At 36.1% G+C, this 23,571-nt stretch overlaps 2 protein-coding genes across 2 annotated transcripts in view; both read left to right on the top strand.

Annotated features, from left to right (window-relative positions):
• The first annotated feature begins 1,088 nt into the window (after positions 1–1,088).
• Positions 1,089–3,785, top strand: LOC112057945 (bursicon). Its single transcript, XM_024098563.2, has 4 exons — positions 1,089–1,231; positions 1,719–1,828; positions 2,409–2,534; positions 3,332–3,785. Exons 1-4 carry the CDS (start codon positions 1,132–1,134, stop codon positions 3,464–3,466), a joined length of 471 nt encoding a protein of 156 aa, XP_023954331.1. The 5' UTR covers positions 1,089–1,131; the 3' UTR covers positions 3,467–3,785.
• Positions 3,786–7,417: 3,632 nt separating this feature from the next.
• Positions 7,418–23,571, top strand: part of LOC112057943 (lysine-specific histone demethylase 1A) — a 421,521-nt gene continuing 405,367 nt past the window's right edge. Inside the window, exons 1-10 of the mRNA XM_024098561.2 lie at positions 7,418–7,567; positions 7,654–7,874; positions 8,526–8,715; positions 9,239–9,392; positions 10,048–10,176; positions 10,360–10,502; positions 11,210–11,359; positions 11,771–11,829; positions 12,765–12,989; positions 13,548–13,696. Of these exons, the coding sequence (XP_023954329.1) occupies positions 7,544–7,567; positions 7,654–7,874; positions 8,526–8,715; positions 9,239–9,392; positions 10,048–10,176; positions 10,360–10,502; positions 11,210–11,359; positions 11,771–11,829; positions 12,765–12,989; positions 13,548–13,696 (1,444 nt within the window). The 5' untranslated portion in view covers positions 7,418–7,543. The remainder of the gene's footprint in view (positions 7,568–7,653; positions 7,875–8,525; positions 8,716–9,238; positions 9,393–10,047; positions 10,177–10,359; positions 10,503–11,209; positions 11,360–11,770; positions 11,830–12,764; positions 12,990–13,547; positions 13,697–23,571) is intronic.

The raw sequence follows: 23,571 nt of genomic DNA, 5'->3' as shown, positions 1-23,571 counted from the left end.
TTTGACGGAGGACGACTAAATCACACGGGCGGATTTCGGCGGAAGGAGGAGAAGAGATATTGAATCCCACGCACTGACATCGGTTAATATTAAATATCGGGATATTGTGGTATATCTCGACTAGGTTTCACGCTTTACGTCAGGGATAGCAAAATACACAAAGTAACACTATCAATCACTATCGGAATGATCACTAGACTTAGTAGGTACTACAGTTATACCCTCTAACTATAATATTGATCAAGGATACCGCTGATACAATCAGAGAAACCAGGAAACCTATCGTATGGCAGGGAGTCAAACACGAGCGGATCTCGGACTTGCGACTGATGGCAGTAGGGGTAAAGACGTCCTTGACAGTTAACTAGCACTCCCCTTATACGCTCCAGTTGCACCCCAGCCAAGTATCTAACAATGCAATACCAACCGGGCGATAACTCACTCACTGACTCAATTCACTCACTCACTACTGAACCGGCTCGACCCAACCTGTGCTCAACCAGTGCTCAACTGAATTAACATGAGACCTACCGCGTCTCGCTTTCTCAGAGATCGTCAACTGACCGGTCTCTCACTACTCCCCACCTAACTCACTGAACACTTCATACCGGCTCATGACGACACGAGCCGATCGATCTTATGACTCACTCACACCGACAAATTTATATCAAATAGTCAGAAATCGAGAACTGTTCGATTTCGTTTCTTTTTCACCGTTCTACCATAGGACATCTAGGCATGGAAGAGATGCATGCACCGCAACAAAACAAATAAATATAATTGATTTTTTCTTACTCTACTTTAATAAGTACTTACCTAGTCGTAGATTTGCATTATCCAAAGCTGTATTAACTGCATTCTTTAACGAGCGAAACAGTTGAGCTGGCGAAAGATCGATGAAAAGTCCATTAAGTGCGTCGTGTCAGCACTGCTTGAACTCCATGTATTTCTTCAGGAGGTACGTTTGCTAAAATGATTTCAATGTAGCACATTAATAAGTGTTAATAATATTTATATATCACGACGTACTGCGATCCTATATAAGCTGAGCTTTTCTAGCTAATACTCCAAAGGAGTTGCATCCCTTGATTAGGCAACAACATCTGAAATAGTTGTATAGACATACCAACCATGTTTAGTTTGAATATTCTGTGTTTGAGCTTAGTGTATCTCTTTGCTTGTCATCTTCAAGATACACCTGTTAATGGACAAGAAGTAAATCTGCCTCCAGGTATAAATCTGATACGAATTTACAGCATAATAATAATGAGTGAAAATATAAAATAATGAAGTTTTAAGTTGTTGTAAAGGTATCCTTCATCATCATCATCATTATCCACCCATGTGCGGCTTACTGCTGAGCTGGAGTCTCCTCTCAGAATGAGAGGGGTTAGGCCAATAGTCCACCACGCTGGCTCAATGCGGAATCAAATGCGGAATGTGACTTCACACGTGCAGAGAATTAAGAAAATTCTCTGGTATACAGGTTTCCTAACCGTTTGTGTGATATTTAATTTCTTAAAATGCACACAACTGAAAAGTTGGAGGTGCATGCCCCGGACCGGATTCGAACCTACACCCTCCGGAATCGGAGGCAGAGGTCATATCTTTCTGGGCTATCACTGCTCTAAAGGTATCCTTACCCAAATAAATTTCGTCTGAACTTTTGTAATTTTTTTTCTTTATTAGTCTTTTATACTCTTTATACTTATTTGAAGGTCATGAATGTCAGATGACGCCGGTGATCCACGTTCTTCAGCATCCAGGATGTGTTCCAAAGCCGATCCCATCGTACGCGTGCATAGGAAAATGTACCAGTTACGTACAGGTAATGATTTTTAGTATAAATCCGCTACAATATCATCACCATACCCTTTTTATTATTAGAAATAAATCCCTTCTAATTACCCCTTTGGCACAGTTGTTAACGCTGTGTATTCAATACAGAGGTTCTGGGTTCGACTCCAACCTCAGGTCAATTTAGTATTTCATCATAATCAGCCTATTTTATCGGCCCACTACGGTTCCAAGCCTCCCTTATTTTTATAGAGCTTACACCCACCACGTTGCTTCAATGCGGATTGGTTGGCCTAGGATGATAATGTTAAACTCATTTATGACCACTGTTTTATAATGTTGAATGATCATGATACGGAACGACAGCCTAACGTGCTCTACTCTGCATGTGGTCTTACACCCTCAACTTCCCGAAAATATAGTCAATATTATTCGTATCAAGAGTGCTTGTAAGCTACTCGTAAGACTACTTGAAACAAATCAATTTTGATTTTTGATCAAATATTATTTAAAATTGCTAGGCTATTGCCCCCTTCGCAAATAAGATACCAACGCTTCTGTTAATATGCTATACTTATGTTCATATTACTAAAACAAAATGGTTTTTTAAGGTTTCTGGTAGCAAAATTTGGCAAATGGAGAGATCATGCAACTGTTGTCAAGAATCGGGTGAACGCGAAGCAAACGTTGTTCTCTTCTGCCCTAAAGCGAAAAGCGAAGAAAAGAGATTTCGACGGGTAAGTTTTTTAAATTTATGAATATATAAGACCAAAGTAAAAGTATTTAAGTTAAAATTCAAGTCGAGGTTCAAATAAATCAGTCAATTTATTTAGGAAAGTCCGGTTTGGATATAGATTTATATAGATTTGACGGCCTCCGTGGCGCAGTGGTATGCGCGGTGGATTTACAAGACGGAGGTCCTGGGTTCGATCCCCGGCTGGGCCGATTGAGATTTTCTTAATTTGTCCAGGTCTGGCTGGTGGGAGGCTTCGGCCGTGGCTAGTTACCACCCTACCGACAAAGACGTACCGCCAAGCGATTTAGCGTTCCGGTACGATGTCGTGTAGAAACCGAAAGGGGTGTGGATAATCATCCTCCTCCTAACATGTTAGCCCGCTTCCATCTTAGACTGCATCATCACTTACCATCAGGTGTGATTGTAGTCAAGGGCTAACTTGTAAAGAATAAAAAAAAAAAAAAATGGTGTAAATACGAATCTTCTACTTATTCATAAGTATAGCATGTAAGCAAGTGTAAAAATGCGTATAGTAGATCTAAGTTGCGTACAAAGTCACGTCATAGTACTCGTGAAGATATACATATAATGACATCCGAAGAACAGGAAATATCATTCTACATAATCTCTCTAATTCTCTATCGCTCCAATGCAGCGAAAGAGAGAGCGATTTCTGGTTCGGCCGATATTGGTCGACTTTATCTTTTACTCTTCACGAGATTTTTCGTAACGCACATAGTAAGACTATGATTGTAATGTAGTGACGAGATTTTATTTATATTTTTTCGCTCTTTGCAGGTATCTACCAAAGCGCCATTAGAATGCATGTGTAGGCCGTGTAGTATGATTGAAGAGAATTCAATTATCCCTCAAGAAATGGCTGGATATGCAGAAGATGAATTGCTTCAGAGCCAATTTAGGAAAAATTTATAAATATTGTTACCTAACTGTTAATAGTGTTATATTAGTTACAGCACCGAGCGTCAAACTATCGAGCATTGTTTCTACGAACTATGTTACTACTCATATTGAATGCCATCGAAAATAGTGTGTAAAGTAGAATTTGTTTCGATTTTATCTATCATGCATACTATTTCGATACTCCGTGGTAAAAGTTCTCGTAAAGTCACATTTGATGATCGGTCTGTGCTGACCATAATACACTTAAAGAGCAGGAACTACTCGTAGAATTGAAAATGTTGACTGAGCTGTAAATGTATAATTATTGATTTTGTGTTAACAATAAAAAGCCTTGACCAAAAACTAAGTATTATTATTATTAATTTAAATATCTACCTTTTGAATAATCACGCTAATCTATCAATCTATATCATCATCATTATTAACCCATATTCGGCTCACTGCTGAGCTCGATTCTTCTCTCAGAATGAGGGTTAAGCTAATAAATAGTCCACCACGCTGGCTCAATGCGGATTGGCAGACTTCACACACGCAGGAAATTAAGAAAATTCTCTATGTTATGCAGGTTTCCTCACGATGTTTTTCCTTCACCGTTTAATTGTGAAAATAACCGACACGTTATAATTAATTTCTTAAAATGCACACAACTGAAACGTTGGAGGTGCATGTACCAGACCGGATTCGAACTCACATACTCTGGAATCGGAGGTGGAGGTCATATCCATTGGCTACGGCTATCTATCTATTCTATCTATATACTTATAAAAAATTTTAATAAAAAAAATTCAACCGACTTCCAACTCAAAAAATAACTAACTAAAAAGCAAAAAATAACATCCTACCTATGTGCTACCTTTTGATCAGTTTGAAGGCGGTGCCAAGCCAGTGATGTTTTAATTTAACACGTTTAAACTACAAAATTTCTGTGGTTCTTTCAGAAACAGCTTTAATTAAAACACGACACTGACTTGGCACCGCCTTCAAACTGATCAAAAGGTAGCACATAGGCAGGATGTTATTTTTTGCTTTTTAGTTAGTTATTTTTTGAGTTGGAAGTCGGTTGAATTTTTTTTATTAAAATTTTTATTTTTTTATTTTTAGTGTTAGCATACCTACTGCGTGTGTACAGTCACAACCTATCTAAGTGGAAAGTTCTTATCAATACAAAATTATCAAGTCCAAACACAAGGTAGCTACTGTGAACCGTCGAGCAGTTCTCTTCACTGTGCTTCGTCTTCATCACCAGACCCTTAATACAGTCACAATCCATCTAGGTGGAAAGTTCTCATTAATACAAATTTATCAAGTCCAAACACAAGGTAGCTACTGTGAACCGTCGAGGAGTTCTCTTCACTGTCCCTCGTCTTCATCATCAGACCCTTAATACAGTCACAATCCATCTAGGTGGAAAGTTCTCATCAATACAAATTTATCAAGTCCAAACACAAGGTAGCTACTGTGAATCGTCGAGGAGTTCTCTTCACTGTCCCTCGTCTTCATCACCAGACCTTTAATACAGTCACAATCCATCTAGGTGGAAAGTTCTCATCAATACAAATTTATCAAGTCCAAACACAAGGTAGCTACTGTGAACCGTCGAGGAGTTCTCTTCACTGTCCCTCGTCTTCATCACCAGACCCTTAATACAGTCACAACCCGTATAGGTGGAAAGTACTCATGAATACAAATTAATTAAGCCCAAACAAAAGGTGACTGCTGTAAATCCTTGACGAGTTCCATCGTCTGTGTTTCGGCTCCATCATCAGACCAACTCCAAACCTTCATAAAGTTTATGTGGGTTAAAATAACTTATGGAAACACTAACAAACGCACTAGCCGTCTCTACAACTTTCGAAAGTTCCCCTCAATTTCTCCAGGATGCCATCATCAGATCCTGACATGAAAAAAATGGGACCACCCTGGAAGTAAACCCTTCAAAACAAAAAAAGAATTTTTAAAATCGGTCCATAATTGACGGAATTGTCGCTGGACATACATAAAAAAAAAAAAAAAAAAAAAAAAAAAACATACATACAGCCGAACGTAGAACCTCCTCCTTTTTGGAAGTCGGTTAAAAAAACTGTAACAGGTCACATTACGATCTTTGAAGATATTTTGAAAATTTAAGAGAGCATTATACCTACATGTATAATCCATATTGAAGCTAAAAATATTTCATTTTTATTTTTAACCGTACCGTAGGTAACCATATTTTTGTTGATTGGACATGACGCTGAAACTACTGAATGAATTCAAATGAACTATTTATTATATGAAAAATGCGAAAATATATATAGAAGGGGGTGCAATAGGGGTTGAATGTTTACATCGATTACCACGTGGACGATGTCGCGGGTGTCCGCTAGTTTTATACAAAGGCGAAATTTTGTGTGAAGTTTTGTTCCTCTTTTTCGCTATTAAACATAATATTTGGCTGAAATTCGGATTGAAAATAGATTTTACTCTGGATTAATACTTTCATCTCGGAAAATCTTAGTTTCCATGGAATTTGTGAAAAACAGAATTTCACACGGAATGAGTTTCAGGCTTCTGCCATATTGAAATATTTTTTAGATTGGGTACCTACTTCAATCCCAGAAAATGATAGAGTTGCTGTGGGACAGGCATGAAATTTGCCGGTTAGTCGTAGTGAAAGTCGGTTAGCAAGCCACATTATTTGTGAGTGTCATAGTTACGGGAACGGTAACTACGTGGGTGAAACCGTAGTGCGTCAGCTAATAATCTAGCGGTAACTCAGTAATGTTTTGTTTTGACTTCAACTTGACAAATTCACCCCATTGGCTAGTAAAGTTACTCGTGCAACTATTAAGGTGAAACCAATCGGTGAGAAACAGAATCTTTAGCCCCCTAAATCTATTAAGACATAGAATATTAATAGCACCATAGGGCGCTAAGTATTTTTGTGTGTGTGTGTTTGATCGAAATACTATAGTATACGATTATTGATTTTATGATCGTAAACATTCATTATCATTTCAAGTAGTTTCAAGCAGCTCCAACGTGAATCAGAGACAGAGAGTACTACTGATCACGATACAACGTTGCAACCTTTGTCTATGTATCTAAGGTTGCAACTTACACCTGAGTGACGGAGTATTGATCAGTGATTGTCTATTTCCTTTGCCGTCTACGTCGTAAACAGTTTTATGGGTCTGTTACAGCGTTGCCAGTATGCGACAAATTCCCCAAATTTGGTAGAATTTCAACTCCATCATAGAGCGCGGATTGGCCAAGCGGGAAAATATAGGAAATTCGTAATTTTGCAACTGCATTAACACTTATATGAATTGACAGGTAAATAATGCTTTGGATGTTTTATTTTTAGTGTGAAACTCAAATTAATCGTTCGATTATTATTGATAATAGAAAAGGGAAAAGGGTTAAAACACAACTATTCTGGGAAATCCTATTTTTTTAAATAAAAACGATTGCGTTCTACTCCTATAATTTGTTATTTTTTTTTGCAATTAATTACAATTAACAAAATATTTAATAAGGTATCTTAAATACTTACATAAGATAGAAACGAACACAACTTAAAAACCTTTGTTCGATTCAAAATTTCGTTATTATTGTAAATAGTGTAGTGCTGCGATCCAAAATAAAAAGGAACCGTTTGATAATAATTGTACGTAATTAATTATTGCATCTTATCATTTCTGTAAACATAAAAGTCGCCAAATACAGATCGTCAAAACTATCTTGATTCTTGTGTCCACGAGGAGTATCATACATATAAAACTGCATAAATTAAACTTATGCTTAAATATTTACTGCATAAATATTATTTCAACGTTTACGTTTTTTTTAACGTGAATTTAAACAATCAGCAAAAATTGCTTTCCAAATTTCTGAAATTTTGCTTATTTTTATGGGAATTCAGACAATGGGCAATGGCAAAGCTGATTAAAAATTGTTTGTTTTAATTCTGGGCTGGGACCTCCGACCTTTTCACCTTTCAGTTGTCACTGTCAAAGTGTCAAGTCAACTGTCAACTGTGTTTTAGTTTGTTTTTGTGTACAACTTTTAATTTTTTAAAGAAGAAGAAGAACCTGTAATTCATAAAAAATGAGTCGTAGAAAGCGGACGAAGGTTCACATTCTCAAGATATTATAAGCTATAAATTAATACTTGTTTATTTATTTATTTTGACTTAAGGTTATGTTTATCGATTTCAGGTCGAAAGCCGGGAGCTAGAAGAAAAATTAAAGCAAGATGATTCGGAGTCTGATCAATCTGAGAAGAGTAAGGTTACTCCAAGTCCTACCTCGCTCGCTGGGCGTCGAGAGTCTTCGTCTAGTCGGACTACGGACTCTAAAAAGGAAGATAAACCAATAATAATTGAAGAAAGTAAAAGTGAAGATATTGAGGAAATCAACTATAAAGAAATGTTAAATAGGTATGTTATGAACTAATTTTTTCAATTTATAAAAAAAATAAACCCTCGCTCTGCGGGACAGGGCTCTAGAGTGAGAAACCTCTTTACAATACGCACCGTTTCAAGAATCACTGCCTTCTGTATCTGACTCTTGATCCAACAGCTAAGTGAAAGCTTATTATGATGTTGGTTGAAGCTTTTCACAATAAGACCATTGACTTTCACAACTCGGAACAATAATAGTTGACTTAACATTCCACATGGCGGTAATCTTGTGAGCAAGATCCGAGTATTTTGATACTTTCTTCTTTTCTGCATTAACCTGTGTTATGAACGAATTTTTATTAGGATATTTTTATTGGCATTTACCTAAAATCATGTCTGATGGAAAGCAGTAATGTGGTATTCACTCATGCCTTGAAGATGTAACTATAAGTAATAGGAATCATACACAGAAGGGCATTCCTTATTTTTGTTGTACCAATGACAAATGTACAAATATATGGTACAGTATAAAACTGACCAGCAATTATCTTTGTGATGATGCTGCAATCTATGTTGTAAAAAAAGTTGTGACATAAATTATCTCAGTCTAGATTAATTAATAAAATTATGAGAGTGTCAAACTGATAAGAAACTTAAATATTTGTCATATATTTTATTAATTTTTAGTTTGGAAGGAGCAGCATTTCAATCCAGATTGCCATTTGATAAAATGTCTTCATTGGAGGCGGAGTGTTTCACAGATTTACAAGGTCCCTCCAGCCAGGCTTTTGTACAAATAAGAAACAGAATCTTGAAACTTTGGTTTGAAAACCCTAAAAAACAACTTACTTCAGATGCAGCCGTACAGAAAATGGAAGTAAGAAACCAAATCTATACTAATTTGTTTGAATGCTAATCTCAGGAACTACTGGTCTGATTAAAAAAAAAATTTAGTATTATATAGCCCATTTATCAAGGAAGACTATAAGCTATATATTATCTCTGTATTCCTACGGAAACCACGCAGGTGAAACCGCGCGGCGTCAGCTAGTTTATAATACAAGTCTTAAAACAGTTTTAAAATCAACTTCCTGAATACTTTGATTAGTTAAAATTTTAGAACACCGATTCTTTCCAATAAGAATTTAGCATTCTCAATTTTGTTTCCAATTATTTACTTTTTCCATACTATAATTTTATTCCAAGTATTAGAAAACAGTGAAAAAATAGATAAATTGATTAAATTGTTTACTGAAAAAGAGAAGTGATTCATTTTCATCTTTAGGCATAGACATTTCCATTCAGATTTTCCATGAAACACTAAAAGATGTTCACTGTTGTATGAATTACTGTAAAGAAATACTATCTATTATTAAATGAATGTTTTTAATGTTTTTCAGCCCCCTTATAATGGTGACCCTGCACTGATATTGAGGACTCACGGTTTTCTAGAAAGGCATGGCTTTATCAACTATGGCATATATGAACGAGTCACCCCTATACCAAATCCACCCAAAGGGAAACAGAGGCCCAAAGTTATTATTATTGGAGCAGGTTAGTATCTGTAGATAAATGAAAGCTTATTAGTGCAGTGAGTAGTGAGTGACCCTGCCTACTGCTTTTAAGGTTTGAATATACACGTTCTAATATGCGTAATAATTCTTGTTGCAGTTATTACAAAGCATCTAACATATTTAAACAGGTTATAGAGATATTTGGTTAATATGCCTTTCACACACACTTCTACTGCATATAAACTAACTACATTTTAGATAATTCATTTTAAGATGATAAAATTTATTCACTATCTGTTAATAGTCTCTGACAGCACTGTATGCTCTACAAGCACTATTATGTTTCATTTGTTGAGAAAATAAGGAACATGTTTGGTCTAAATGTAAAAATAGCTGCATCCTCTGGGATTTTATGGGAGCCAGGAATTGAATCCAGAACTTCTTTATTGAGGCATTTGAGGAAGTTTTTTTTTTCTGTTGTAAAGTACCAATTTGGTACTTCATAAAATTAAGATCTACTCTACTTATGTGACTAATTAGTAATTTAACTTAAACCTAAACTTATAATACGTTATTGTTATACTAAGATAATGTCCAATAACTTAATCTTAATCTTTTACGAACTATTATGTGTTCAGGTCACTTTGTTCATGTGATCTTCCAAAAATTTATTGTATGTAGGTAAATCTTTACAGGTGTATCAGGGCTAGCAGCAGCCAGACAACTCCAGTCATTTGGTTGCGAGGTTGTCATACTGGAAGGTAGAGATAGAGTTGGTGGTAGAGTAGTCACATACAGGAAAAAACCTTATGTTGCTGATTTAGGTAAATTTTCCAAAATATTAAAAAAATACTGACAAAACCCCAAAGTTTCATCTGCTTAGTTTCCATTGTTATATGGAACTAAGCAGATGATTAGAACTAAAAAAATAAAATAAAATATAAGACTTTAATTGATATACTTTTATATTTACTACTAGTTAGTATAATAATCCATACTAATTTCAGGAGCTATGGTGGTAACAGGTCTCGGAGGCAATCCAGTCACTACTTTATCAGTACAGATGAATATGGAATTACATAAAATAAAGCAGAAATGTCCATTGTATGAAGCGACTGGGAATCAAGTGCCTAAACATAAAGATGAAATGGTGAGTTTGTTGCGAAAACCTTTACTTTGCAAGCTGTCAGTTTTGTTGTATTTTAAGTAAATACTGGGTAGATGCAATGTCTACTTAAAATTGTTATCTGTAGCATAAATCACGACCACTAACTAAGTGGTCGTGATTTATATTGATAACAACTGTATAATAACTGCTACAGATACAAAAATCTTCATAATTCTACTTTAATAATGAAATCATTACTTGCTCAAAAAAAGTTTGGTACAATGTTTTACAATATTTTTAATTCATCTTTAATTTGTTCACAACGGGACAAGAATAGATCGTGGACTATGCAGCCTGGTCTTTACGACGTTTCTTGAAGAATCATGATCGGTTTGTTAGTAATGAAAAAAAGTACAACAAACTTTATTAGCTTCAAATGTTACTCAACGTCACTTTGGTACACTGGCGAACTTTTTAAGCAAGAAGTGTGTTAAAAATATGTTTTTTTTTAAATCATACTTTTATTAAGCCAATTATTAAACCAGATCGTTATTCATACATCATGTTATCATCTCCATATACTTTTATATGGGGGTATACCTGGGTTCCCTGGGCCGACATTGTATTGGCAGGTGGGAATTCCCCTTTGTTCTTTGTCTCATGTTAGCGCTATAGGCATGTGAGTTTAGTTTATCCATAGCAGTAACAATAAACTGTATGCTAATGGTGATGACGATGATGAAATACAGGTGGAACGCGAATTCAACCGTTTGCTGGACGCTACGTCTTATCTGTCGCACCAAGTGGATTTCAACTATTACAATGATACACCGGTGTCTCTCGGGCAAGCTCTGGAGTGGGTGATCAAGTTACAGCAGAAGAATGTTAAGCATAAACAGGTATTTATTATCAGCCTATTTTAAAGGTCCATTACAGCTAAAAGGAAGACCTCTTTAGAGTAGACAAGATATGGATTATGGACCCAACACCATGGTGATAAATTAATTTCTTTATAAACCATTATTAGATGTTAATAAAAATTACCGGAATAGACTTTCCACTTCAATCAGCTAGACTGTCTACTTGGTCTGTCAATATTACTGCAAAAAAGCTCGTGTTAAGAGTATGTCATTAACTTCATCGTAGATTGCATCATCACTTACCATCAGGTGAGATTGTAGTTGGGCTAACTTGTAAAGAATAAAAAAAATAGGTACCATGATAGTGGTAGGTGCCTACTACTACTAATTGTAATGGAACTGAAAACAATTTTTAAATGATAATATAATATTCACATTGTATTTTTTTAGATTCAACACTTGAAGGCAGTCATAACTTTACAAGAGAAACTGAAGAATAACATAAATAAGTAAGTATTAGTAATAAAATATTTTTTAGATATTTTATCCATAATGATAATAAATTACATTATAAATAAAACATGTAAAATTGTCATAGCATAAAATCCTAATGGTTCCTGCATTCATTATTAAATTTTCATCATCTTTCACCCTGCATGGATCCCAAATGTTAGAACAAAATGTTAGATTGTTTTTAATTTTATTATAAACAGCATTATCAGTCTTATTATGATAGCCTACTACTACAAGGCCAGACCTGCCTTGTAGTAGTAGGCTATCATAATAAGACTACCCCTACCCCTCCCCTATAATAATAGGGGAGGGGGAGTACTCCAGTTGGTGGACTTAGTTTGATTTTCACAAATATTTGATTTTGTGTCGATCATTATCAGATATTAATGATTATGACAGCGAGTTACGTGTAAACCCACCACCTTTCCAAATTCATTATTTATACTAAGAATTTCTTACAAGAAAGAAATGCCTAATAATTCATAACCCGATACGAAAAGACTCGTATCCAGGAAATTGTGATCTCAATCTACGTAGGCTAATCATTGGACCGATGAGGTAGTTAATAAGTTAATTATAATTCATATCAGCCGATGGCCTATGTGCCCCGTCGATTGCCACTTCAGCTTCGCGACTCATTGAGCTATGTCAGTGAATTTGGTTCTTCTGCGGATTTCCTCATTTGTGATTCGATCACGTAGAGATACTCTGAGCATAGCTCGTTCCATCGCCCGCTGTGTGACTGTTAACCTTCTTGTAAGGCCCACAGTCAGCGGCAGAGTCTCGGAGGTCATCACTGGCAACACGCAATGTTTGAAGACTTTTGTTTGCAAGCACTGAGGAATTTCGGATGAAAAGATATCGCGAATTTTCCCGAATGCTGCCCAGTCGTTAATTATAATATGTGTTGCTTATTCATTTGTTATTTCAGGATGAGTGATATAAAAGAGCTGCTGAATTCAATGAAAGCAGAAAAGGACGCATTGCTCGTAGAGAGACAGAAAGGTGCGACAGGAGACGCCAGCATTCTGCAAGAGTTCAATTTTCGTAGACTCAATCGAGAGATGAACCTGCTCTGTAACGAATATGAGACACTCGTTACACAGAACAACACTATCGAGGAGAAGATGGCGCAATTAGAGACAAATCCACCGAGGTAAGGTTTTTAATACTATATTGTACATGATCGAAGATTCCTTACTCTATGCCTTGGGAAATACGTTCGTAACAGTCCCGAGGTCATATCCATAAGGCTATCACGGTCTCCACAAGGTTACAACGGACGAGTATCGATGACAGGAAAAAGTGGACCGCTATACATAACTTACAACGCTACAATAAGTCCTAAGATATTTCTGAATATCCTAATTAACGTTACTACTCTATGACGTACTATTACGTAACGTACTATTACACGACTGAGTATATTATTTGTGTATATAAAATAACTATTTAATCAAATATTATAATAGTTTTTCGCTTGTTTCGATCCATTGTTGAGACTGACTGGGTGCGTGCGTCGTCCTCTTGCACTGCGACATCGTGCGTCATTGTGTGCCACACGCAGGTGTTGCAAACATTGATTGCCATTCGTCCTTTCCGACGACGTAACGTAACGCCACTATTGAGGCGAAACCCTCATTCCAAATGAGCAGATTGGATACAGAACCCTAAAAAACAATGGACAACGATTAACATTTTTTAAATTTTACAGTTCGGTGTACTTATCGGTTCGAGATCGCCAAATATTGGATTGGCATTTTGCTAACTTGGAGTTCGCGAACGCTACGCCCCTCGGCAACTTATCTCTGAAGCATTGGGATCAGGACGACGACTTCGAGTTCACTGGCAACCATTTGACAGGTATGTAGTTTGATTTTTTTAAACTGTAATGTGTTTTTATTACTTTTAGTGAAATTTTACTATGGATGCATTAACAACGCTGGATCTTTAATCATAAAGGGCACAACTATACAGCATTGAAAATATCAACATGAATCATCGAAATAAGATAAATATTATAGGTATATGCAAAGTGAAGCTCAGTTTCGATGTGCCATTTTTAGATTTGTGTTCTTTGGTCGCTTCGAAACTTTTGGAAACCTCATAGATTTTAAGTTTACAACTTTACTTATCACCATTATTTTTTAGAGTAATGAAATCATATCATTTTAACAAAATAATTGAACCGAATGTTACACTAAATATCGGGAAATAACATATTTATGTACGTATACATATAGTAATCGGTTTGAAGGCAGCGCCAAGCTAAATAGGCTCTTTAAGTGGCCCAGACTTGCAATTACAATCATTATTATATAGTAAGTAAAGGAATTGTAAAGCAAGTCAGTTGATTGCTTTGCATTTGGTTAAACAACTCTATGACATCCTTCTTCTAAATCGTATCGTCCCAATTATAATAATTAAAGATTGACCTTGAAATATAAAATTGAAAATAATCAGAGAATGATCTTGATTTATGGCAAACTTAAGTAATCTCATTTATTTTTAACAAATATCTCATTGTTAGCAAAGTCGTGACAAGACAAAGTTTTACGCCATTCTCGAAGGCCTCGTTTAATCCGCGCTTATTGGTGTTTTTGTTTCGATTTCACTTTTTTATAGCAGTTTTAAAGAGGGCTTTCTTAAAACTATTGTAATTTTCGAGAGAAGGATGTAATATATGCGAGTAACTAACAATTTGGTTTTATAGAAACCAAAAATAATATTATCGCAATTTGTATTTATCTTCCTACATAAAAATACAAAATCTTGACTACTCAGACACCAGACAGTCTGGTCTTGACTTTTATGCCGTTTTTATAGATAACAGTAAAGAACTATTCGTGCGCGAGTCCGACTCGCGCTTGGCCGATTTTATTTGGTTAACGGGTTTAGATATCCAACGCTAAGTAACAAATAATTTAACAATGCGTTTCTGCTCTGCCGACGTTTCTATAGTTTACGTACAAAACCAACACATTTACTTATTTAAGAGACGTGATAGCCTCGTGGATATAACCCCTGCATTAGATTCGGAGGGCGTAGGTTCGAATTCGGTCCGGGGCATGCATCTCCTACTTTTCAGTTACATGCATTTTACAAAATTAAATATCACGTGTACCAAAGGCTGAAGGAAAATCATCACGGGCAAACCTGCATACCTGAAAATTTTCTTAATTCTCTACGTGTGTGAAGTCTGCCAATCCGCATTTGGCTATCGTGGTGGACTAAGGCCTAAACCTTCTGATTCTGGGAGGAGACTCGTGCTCAACGGTGAGCTGAATAAGGTTTGTTAACAATAGTGGTGATTAACACATTTACGCAGTCACCTACATTACATTTACATCCAAAAGCAAAAACATTCTTCCCAAATTAAAATATCTATACAAAACCACATTACGAGTAATAACTGTTACGTATACTTGTATGTTTTTGGTTAAAGTTAAGTATTAAGGATATTTGTACTAGTAAACCTCTTTAACTAAGTGGGTTAAAGGTTGCCGCATTACGTTCATAAATCATGGACCAATCTGTGTCGACATCGCTTGATCGATCGACTGGCAAAATAAACGAGTCATCGAACGAGGTTTAGCTCTAATCGGAGTCATTCGACACGACAACAGTTGAGAAAATGTTTTCTGCACATAATAAGTAAGATATACTTAGATGTTCTATTTTGGGAAGACTTGGCTCTGGATGTGGTAGTAAGGTGACAGGGCAAACGTTTTTGTGTGTGTAAACTAAAAGAATGTCAGCATCGAAGAAACGCATTGTTAAGGGAAATTATTATTTAAGAGTAGAAGTGATGCAGCAAATGATGTCCGAATTCAAACCCAAAAAACCGTTGTTTACTCGTAGCAACCATTGACAAACAAATGATATTTTATAAACATGTTGCTGCTTCGCTAATGCTCCTTCTCTCATTCTTCCTTTTACTTAATTTATGTACAGGTCTATACAGGAAGAAATTTTTTTTAGTGCGGATATTTTTATATTTTGTACATAAACAAAATTTAATGATCACGTATTTTTTCTTTTTTTTTTTAACTCAAAAATAACAAAATTATCGTTAGCTAAAGTTATTTACTTTTGAACAGAATTTTAGGGTCACCCTATTGTGCGTTTATTTTATTTTCGTTTGATACCTAAAGGACGTCACCAGATCACTTTTAAGCTGAATATATCTTGTTTAGTAATAATATGTACATTATTTTGTTATTTTAGAGACATAAATTAAAAAAAAAAATTACATAAAATGTATCGAACTGTTTGTAGATTTATATTCTATTAATGATACAGAACCACGAAAAAAAATATCCGCACTAAAGACCGAATCACCCTGTATAATAATGAAATTAGATAAACGGTTCGAAGGATTTCTTGGTAAGAGAGAGAGGCAGGCGTTTGATAGTGTTCTGCTTCTTCAGTACTTTGTTTCTGTTCTATTGTTTGTTGTACCTTAATATTGTTGTGGTGTATCAAAATAGTGTTGTGGGTATCAAAAGCGGCATAGACTTACCACTGATCCACTGGACTAACGAAATAGTATTGTGAAGACGCTACAGTTTGTATATCAACATGTAGGCGTAAGTACTCTATACTCCCAACATCATCATCATCCTCATCATTATATCAGCCGAAGGACGTCCACTGCAGGACATTTGTAGGGACTTCCAAATATCACGAAAAGCTGCCTCCAGCGAATCTCTGTGATTCGCTTGATGTCGTCAGTCCACCTGGTGGGGGGTTGCTATCCATTCCATTTTAGCACCTTGGGTCCCCAACGTCCATCGGCTCATCGAACTATGTGGCTTCGCCTATTGCCACTTCAGTTTCGCGACTCGGTGACTTTGGTTCTTCGATCGATCACGCAGTGACATTTCGAGCATAGCTCTGAGCTTTCTTAACACTCACTCCCAACACTTAATACACATTGAAGTTCTTCAGTTTTCAATAAATCGTATGTTTCAAAGAAGGAAGTTATTGTAGCTTTACTTACGTTAATTATTTGATCGCTAGGTACTTTTTAGGAAAATGCCCATGTTTAGGAAGTGACACAAGTAGCTTAAAGCAATAATTTCAATTAGCGGCATCTCTCTTGTTAGCGTTTCGCGAACATTTTCCAGCAGCGTGCTGCAATAGATGCGCCATTGTATCACATACAAAAGTCTCTTCCGAATAGAAATACTTGTCCATAAATGGTCGTCCCGCTTCTATCCCATTTGTTACCACATGAGCGTTTCCTCGCCATATACGATAGCGCTCTTAATGCATATTTTGTGGTTTAGCCTTTGGATTTATCATGACTCGCGCACAATATTAGCTAATGGAAGTTTACCTGAAATATTACAATGGTATTTCTGCGTTTGCGAATGTTTTGTTTCAATGGCATTTGGTATTAGGGACAAGATTTACATAATAATAATTTTAGCTCAAAATGGGCGCTGTCTCATTGTCCCCGACTGACTTTATCAGGATTTACCTAAATACTAAGTACTTGTGATGTATTCGCAGATTCGTCTGCATAATTTTCAGTTTTAACCAACTTCAAAAAAAGGAAGAGGTGCTCAATTCGAGACTATAGACTTGTTTTATCTATATTGATAATTGTAGTAGGTACGTTCAGGCTGATTACGTCCAGTGTTTGTTTGTTCGGACATACTAAAAAAAATATACACGTTAACTCAATTTGCCTGTGATAAACCGTATGAGAATCCGATTAAAAGTTTCATAGATAAGCGAAGATTACCTGTCAACCTGAGGCGTAGGAGTTTCATTTGCCTGTAAATATTCCAGCAATCACACCTTTCAGACTAAACACAACGATGCTATTTGGAGGCAGAAATGAGCATGACAGGCGAGCTCTATCACTAGAACTACTTACTACTTCTAATAAAATTTTAGTCTAGTTCGTTTTCATAGTCTTTATTATTATTAGGTACGTGTACCTGTAGAAGAAACAATTACCAAGTGTTACAACGTACATACGTAATATGAAATTACCGTTATGCATCTTGAAGTTATCAGATAAATTATCCACATATAATTTCGCAATGAATAGCTATTTCGATTCCCAAACGAGTTTGAAGCTGGTGTCCCGCCCCAAGGGCTCGCTCCGTTATGAATGTGGAATTTTCGAGTTAGTGCTTGCCTGTGATCTTTACAACGTACGCCGGGTGCTCCGAGCGATGGTTCGTGTCAATAATTACTATTATTTTCCCGCGCCCATTTCCATCTTCCACCGTCAATAAATTACCCACTGACTTCTGTGAATTGTCATAATGAGCGTTGCAGAAAACTTGCGATAATATTCAGCTACTTAGCTACTTTACACACATGTATACTGTATAATTGGGATGCGTCGGTTATCTCAATTCACAGTATTAAATTGTAAAAAGCAATCGTTAAATTTAATTCCAAATTAGGCAGACTTAACTGCTATTGTTGAAATGTTCATTCCCCAACATCCGTCGGTTGTGCATAAAGCATAGAAGGCTCGGAGTGAATCTGTAGCGAGTATTCAGCCGGGTGATATGTATCGCGACATTCACGGGACGCCTCCTTTGTGGGCCGGTGCGTGCGTTGTCGGCCATATTTCTCACCGTACGCTCGCTCCGGTGTCCGCGGCGTGGGTAGTTGAAAAATGACATCTTGATTGTTGCGCGCTATCCTACGTATGAGAATGTCGGCTTGGGCAGTAAGTCGCGTGCAGAGCCATTGTCGAGCCCGCAGCCACGGACCCTACAAATTGAACGATTGTTAACCGTTCCGTGAAGCCGCTATCGTGACTTGTCGTAAAATTATTATATTTACCGGGATATCGTATTTTGTTAGAGCAGTAGTTTATGCATGAAAGGCTTATTTGGTTGCATGATCGTGTCTGCACATTATGTCCGGAACAGGATTAAGTTTACGATTGAATTCAGATTGGTTTCCCTATATAAGAACAGTAGTGACGGCTGCATATAATTTTATTACAGCGGGGTACATTATTTATTTATCTGTGTTTAAACTACTGCGATGTATAAGAAGTTTATTGAATAGATAGAAGGAAGGGTATGGAATCTATAGATTTTATGTAGGTACTGTGACTCTTTGTATTAACTTAGATATTTACATGATTAATTTGGAATTTAGAATACGATTTGACAGTTTACAATAGGTATAACCCCTATTCTTCTTTAAGGATACATGGATTCTGGGCTATTTTAAAATAGGCTAAAAATGATGATGCTTATTGATAGACAGAAAAATCTAGGCTTTATTTGATACTAAGAGATATTTGATATAATATACTAATAATGGTCCGCTCTTGCCATAGAATCGTTAAGAAGGAATTAGTAATGTCCGTTTTAGTGAAAAAATCGTTTAAAAACATGACACAACTACTACTAAACGTATAAATTGCTATACATTATTAACAGACGTGCAACAAATAGGTATTATAAATTAAATGCAAACTTTAATTTACACCTCCTTTGGACAAATTACTGATCGCAAAGTTATCAAAGAGAACATATTTTCCTGTGTAATAAAACTGCTTTTTCATATAAATAATACTCTTCATTACTATTTGCCGATGAGAAATGGCATATAAAACAAGTCCTAGAGGTGGCGGTCGCGGTCAAATGATAGTTTTATAGGCAGGCTCACGGCGGTAACAAGTTTGTGATAAGACCATGCGTGCGGTAGAGACACCATGATATCGCATCGCATGAAAAGAATATTTTTTGTGGACAATGAGTCAGTTCATGGAATAAAAAGTCTTAATACATAGTAGAAAAACTAGGCACTGAGATAGTTCTTTAGAAAATAAACAAAAATATTTTTAAATTTTTACATGCCTATAATCTATAAAATATATTTTATAGAATTATTTTAAAAGATAAAATCATCCAAAACACTATCCAATTGAAAGAACGAAAGGAATTTCTCCGCTGGAGGTAATTTTTTGGATTAACGCATAGCATATTTTTTATCGGTCTATTCAATCTATCTAATCTATAAATAACAAACGGCATTTCAAATCCATTTAACGTAACTTCTTGTGTTGTTACATGTAGGCTAAATTATCGCCTTAGTTTTATTGACGTATTCGCAGGCGTCGCAATAAAAATGCTTAAGGCAATTACTGAGCTATCAAAATATGGTTGACCCGTCATAGAAAAGGATAACTGTACTTGCTTTAGGCATATAAATTTCACTTCATGTAATAATAGTCACTCGTAGAATATATTTGCAGTAAACAACACATTAAATAAATAATACTATGAGTAACGCCGACTGCGCGTAATAGCCACATTATGTTCAGCAAGTAAATTACGTAATGAATCCGGTAAATACAATTTATTTGGTAACCCTCACCGAGAGGCGCAATAATGTATGAGATACAGCTGAGTCTTTCCTCATTTATCACGCGTTCTATGAATAAAATATCTGAACGCTATGCCTTTAGTTAAATAATAATTTTGAAGCTTTGTGCCTCCCTCGGTAGAATTATTAAGCTAAGATTCACAAATTAAATTGACTATACGCTTTGACTCACCAGAGGCTAGTTATGGTTCCTACACCTTTGTAAGACATTTTCAAGAAAATATCAACTCAAATCAAGGTCAAGAGAAACCTTATTAGATATGTGTAGGAGATGTTATAATTTGTAACTGATGAGATCTGTAGCTCTTAAAATGTAGGTCAGCAGGTAGAAAATGAAAAATTAAAAAAATACAATAGTGAATCTTTAAAATTTTAGTTACAGATAGGTTACAACTGAATTGTTAGGTTATTTATTTGTGTAATTTTCGTCACGGGTTTTTAACAATGCTGGGCTGTCTATTGAAGATACTAGGGAATAGTTACCTAATAGCATTATGAACTGAATCTCAGTCGTGTTCATGTTATTATGGTTGGTAATTTGAAGGTGACGGGTTGGTTGAAACACGAGGACATCAATCGCGACGGTTGCCTACGAAGGCGTCGGGGGCGTGGATGAATAAGCGATGAGACGACGAATGGCTCTATTAATACGCCATTGTTCCCAGTGATCGCAACTTGCGCAAGGAATACGCATTGTTCTCGCGGCTTTCATAAGTTTTGCTATAGTTCACTGACGTCACATATTACGACCTAAATGCTTATCGTGTTACATGTAGTTTGCATTTGCCGAAAGCTGTCGCAACTGGAAACGCAGTGGCGAACCATATCTGGCGAATTCTGTCACGATACGAGAATTACCGTTACTTACTTGGTGTTTTGGATTAAGTGTTGGAAGCCTTATTTGTTGTCTACAACCTCAAGACTACTATAGCAAGTCTAAAGTATTTTTTATACTAAAATTTGTATACTAGAAGACGTCTGCGACTCTGTTCGCGTGAAATTCAGTTTTTCCGTTTAGGCTATGTGTTAATTCATGGTATAATCTATCTTTATTCCGAATTTCAGGCAAATTTAATAGTTGCGGCTTAATGGAGTAACAAACATACTCGTACTTACACACACAAATTTTCGCCTTTACAATATTAGTTTGGTTTCACTGTTGTCTTGCAATAAAAACAGACTAGGAATAGCGACCACGAACCGATCCGATCCGATTTTTCTCGGATATTTTTTCCCGTATTTCACTGATCTAAGCTTAATCTACTTTTGAACATCATATGAAATCCGTTTACATGTTTCAGAGCGTGAGCAGCTTATAAAGATTAATACATGTGGTTTCTGTATTCTTTTTTATACTGTCCCTTTTTGTATTCTCTTATTTTTTTGTCAATTCCAGTGCACACATTATAAATTTTATTTACCATATAACAAAAACGAATTTTGAAATTGAAAGTCTAAAATCGTCAAGTTGTCAACATGTTGTAGGCAATTGCCTTTCTGGGATATCTACGAAGCGAGCTGATAAATTACTTGGATGTCTCACGATGCCTTCGGAAACTGTTGTTAGTGAAGGGAAAGACTTAAAAGTAACTGGTCCATCGCGATAAATCGGGTGCAATGTTTGTGAAAACGGGGAATTTGTGCTACAACAGTAGTTGGTAGTTTACTTGGTTTTGTCGTTATAATTGACAGCCGTTGAGAAAATCCCGTATTGTGCGGGCTACAGACCTTTAGGTTTAACTGTACAGTTGTATCTAATTTTATTAGAAAAACTGTACACTTCTCAGTTTTGCCTTTAACTAAACAGTTCGACAGTACAGTTAGCGCATTTAAAAGTGCAAGTGTGTTGCCTGCATTACGCATAAATAACTGAATATTGGCTGTGTCCCGTGATTCCACTCGGGTCAAATTTTCTTACGCCAGTAGGTAGTTGTTGTAGTCAAACAAACACACAAACAAGCTTTCTATATTAGCATATAGATTTTTATCTATTAGAAATTGACTACTGTATGGCAAGACACCTACGAGTAATTTAAAGATTAACAATATGACCTATTGTTTCTTAACAATGTTATTTATACAATTGTTGAAGTTCGACATTTATATCTTTTTCATCATCATTATCAATCTATATTCGGCTCACTGCTGAGCTCAAGTCTTGTCTCAGAGAGGGGTTAGGCCAATAGTCCACCACGCTGGCCCAATGGGCATTGACAGACTTCACACACGCAGAGAATCAAGAAAATTCTCTGGTATGCACGTCTCCGATGTTTTCCTTCACCGTTTGAGACACGTGATATTTAATTTCTTAAAATGCACACAACTAAAAAGTTGGAGGTGCATGCCCCGGACCGGATTCAAACCCACACTCTCCGGAATCGGAGGCAGAGGTCATATCCACTGGGCTATCACGGCTCTTATATCTTTTTACATTTCTATCATTATTTTAAATAAAGCTTCTGTAATTGGGATGCGAACCCAGCACGAATTTAATTTTAACTTAATAATTGCACTCGTTCAAATTTTGATTATTCCATGGTAGTTTATTGGGCCTCCGCTAACTTTTCGTTCATTGTTAAAGTTGTAATCCTCTTTGTGAACCCTAATTGAATTCACTGTTATGCTAATACTCTGATTTCCCATCTTATTTCGTTAATAGAGGTCTGCGGTAAACCAATTAAAGGGAGCGTTTCTGGATTACTTAACTTTTGCTTTACGGATAGTTCGCTGAATTTGCTATGCCTACATGGGAACTACGAGACCGTAGGAGTATCTTAATTAAATCGGTAAATGTGTACTCTATAAAGTAGTTTAGACATATTTAAATATTAGCAGACGCCCGCGACTTTGTCCGCGTGTAATTCAGTTTTTTTTAAATCCTATGGGGACCGTAGATTCTTTCGGGATAAAACTACTTCCTACTAATATTATAAACGCGAAAGTTTGTATGGGTGTTTGTTACTCTTTAACGCCGCAACTACTGCACCGATTTGGCTGAAATTTGGAATGGAAATGGATTTTACTCTGGATTAACACAGACTACTTTTCCTCCCTGAAAAATCCATGGTTTCCGAGGGATTTGTGAAAAACTAAATACCACACGGACGAAGTCGCGGGCGTTTGCCAGTTAGCTTATATATTGGTTAAGACTCATTGGAAGGTAGAGGACTTCTAAGTCCAATTAAGAACAGTTCAACGGTTCAAAAGATTAGCCCTATTGATATTAAACAGACAGACAGTAATTTTTTTTTAAAGTTTGTTTTTGTTTTTGTTTTTGTGTAAATAACTTTAAGCACTTAAAAAAATAAAGAATATTTTCAAACCACACACGCTTTAATTTTATTTATATGCATTGATTGTAA

The sequence above is a fragment of the Bicyclus anynana genome, chromosome 13 (assembly GCF_947172395.1).
Source record: "Bicyclus anynana chromosome 13, ilBicAnyn1.1, whole genome shotgun sequence".
NCBI lineage: Eukaryota > Metazoa > Arthropoda > Insecta > Lepidoptera > Nymphalidae > Bicyclus > Bicyclus anynana.
Note: the sequence above shows the minus strand (reverse complement) of the source record. Positions and strands in the feature narration are given on the sequence as shown.

What these genes read in the sequence shown, in the direction of transcription:
- LOC112057945 (XM_024098563.2), top strand. Translation starts at nt 1,132, where the DNA reads ATGTTTAGTTTGAATATTCTGTGTTTGAGCTTAGTGTATCTCTTTGCT. An exon ending in AGAAGTAAATCTGCCTCCAG is followed by an intron (nt 1,232 to 1,718) that starts GTATAAATCTGA and finishes ACTTATTTGAAG; the next exon opens with GTCATGAATGTCAGATGACG. An exon ending in AATGTACCAGTTACGTACAG is followed by an intron (nt 1,829 to 2,408) that starts GTAATGATTTTT and finishes TGGTTTTTTAAG; the next exon opens with GTTTCTGGTAGCAAAATTTG.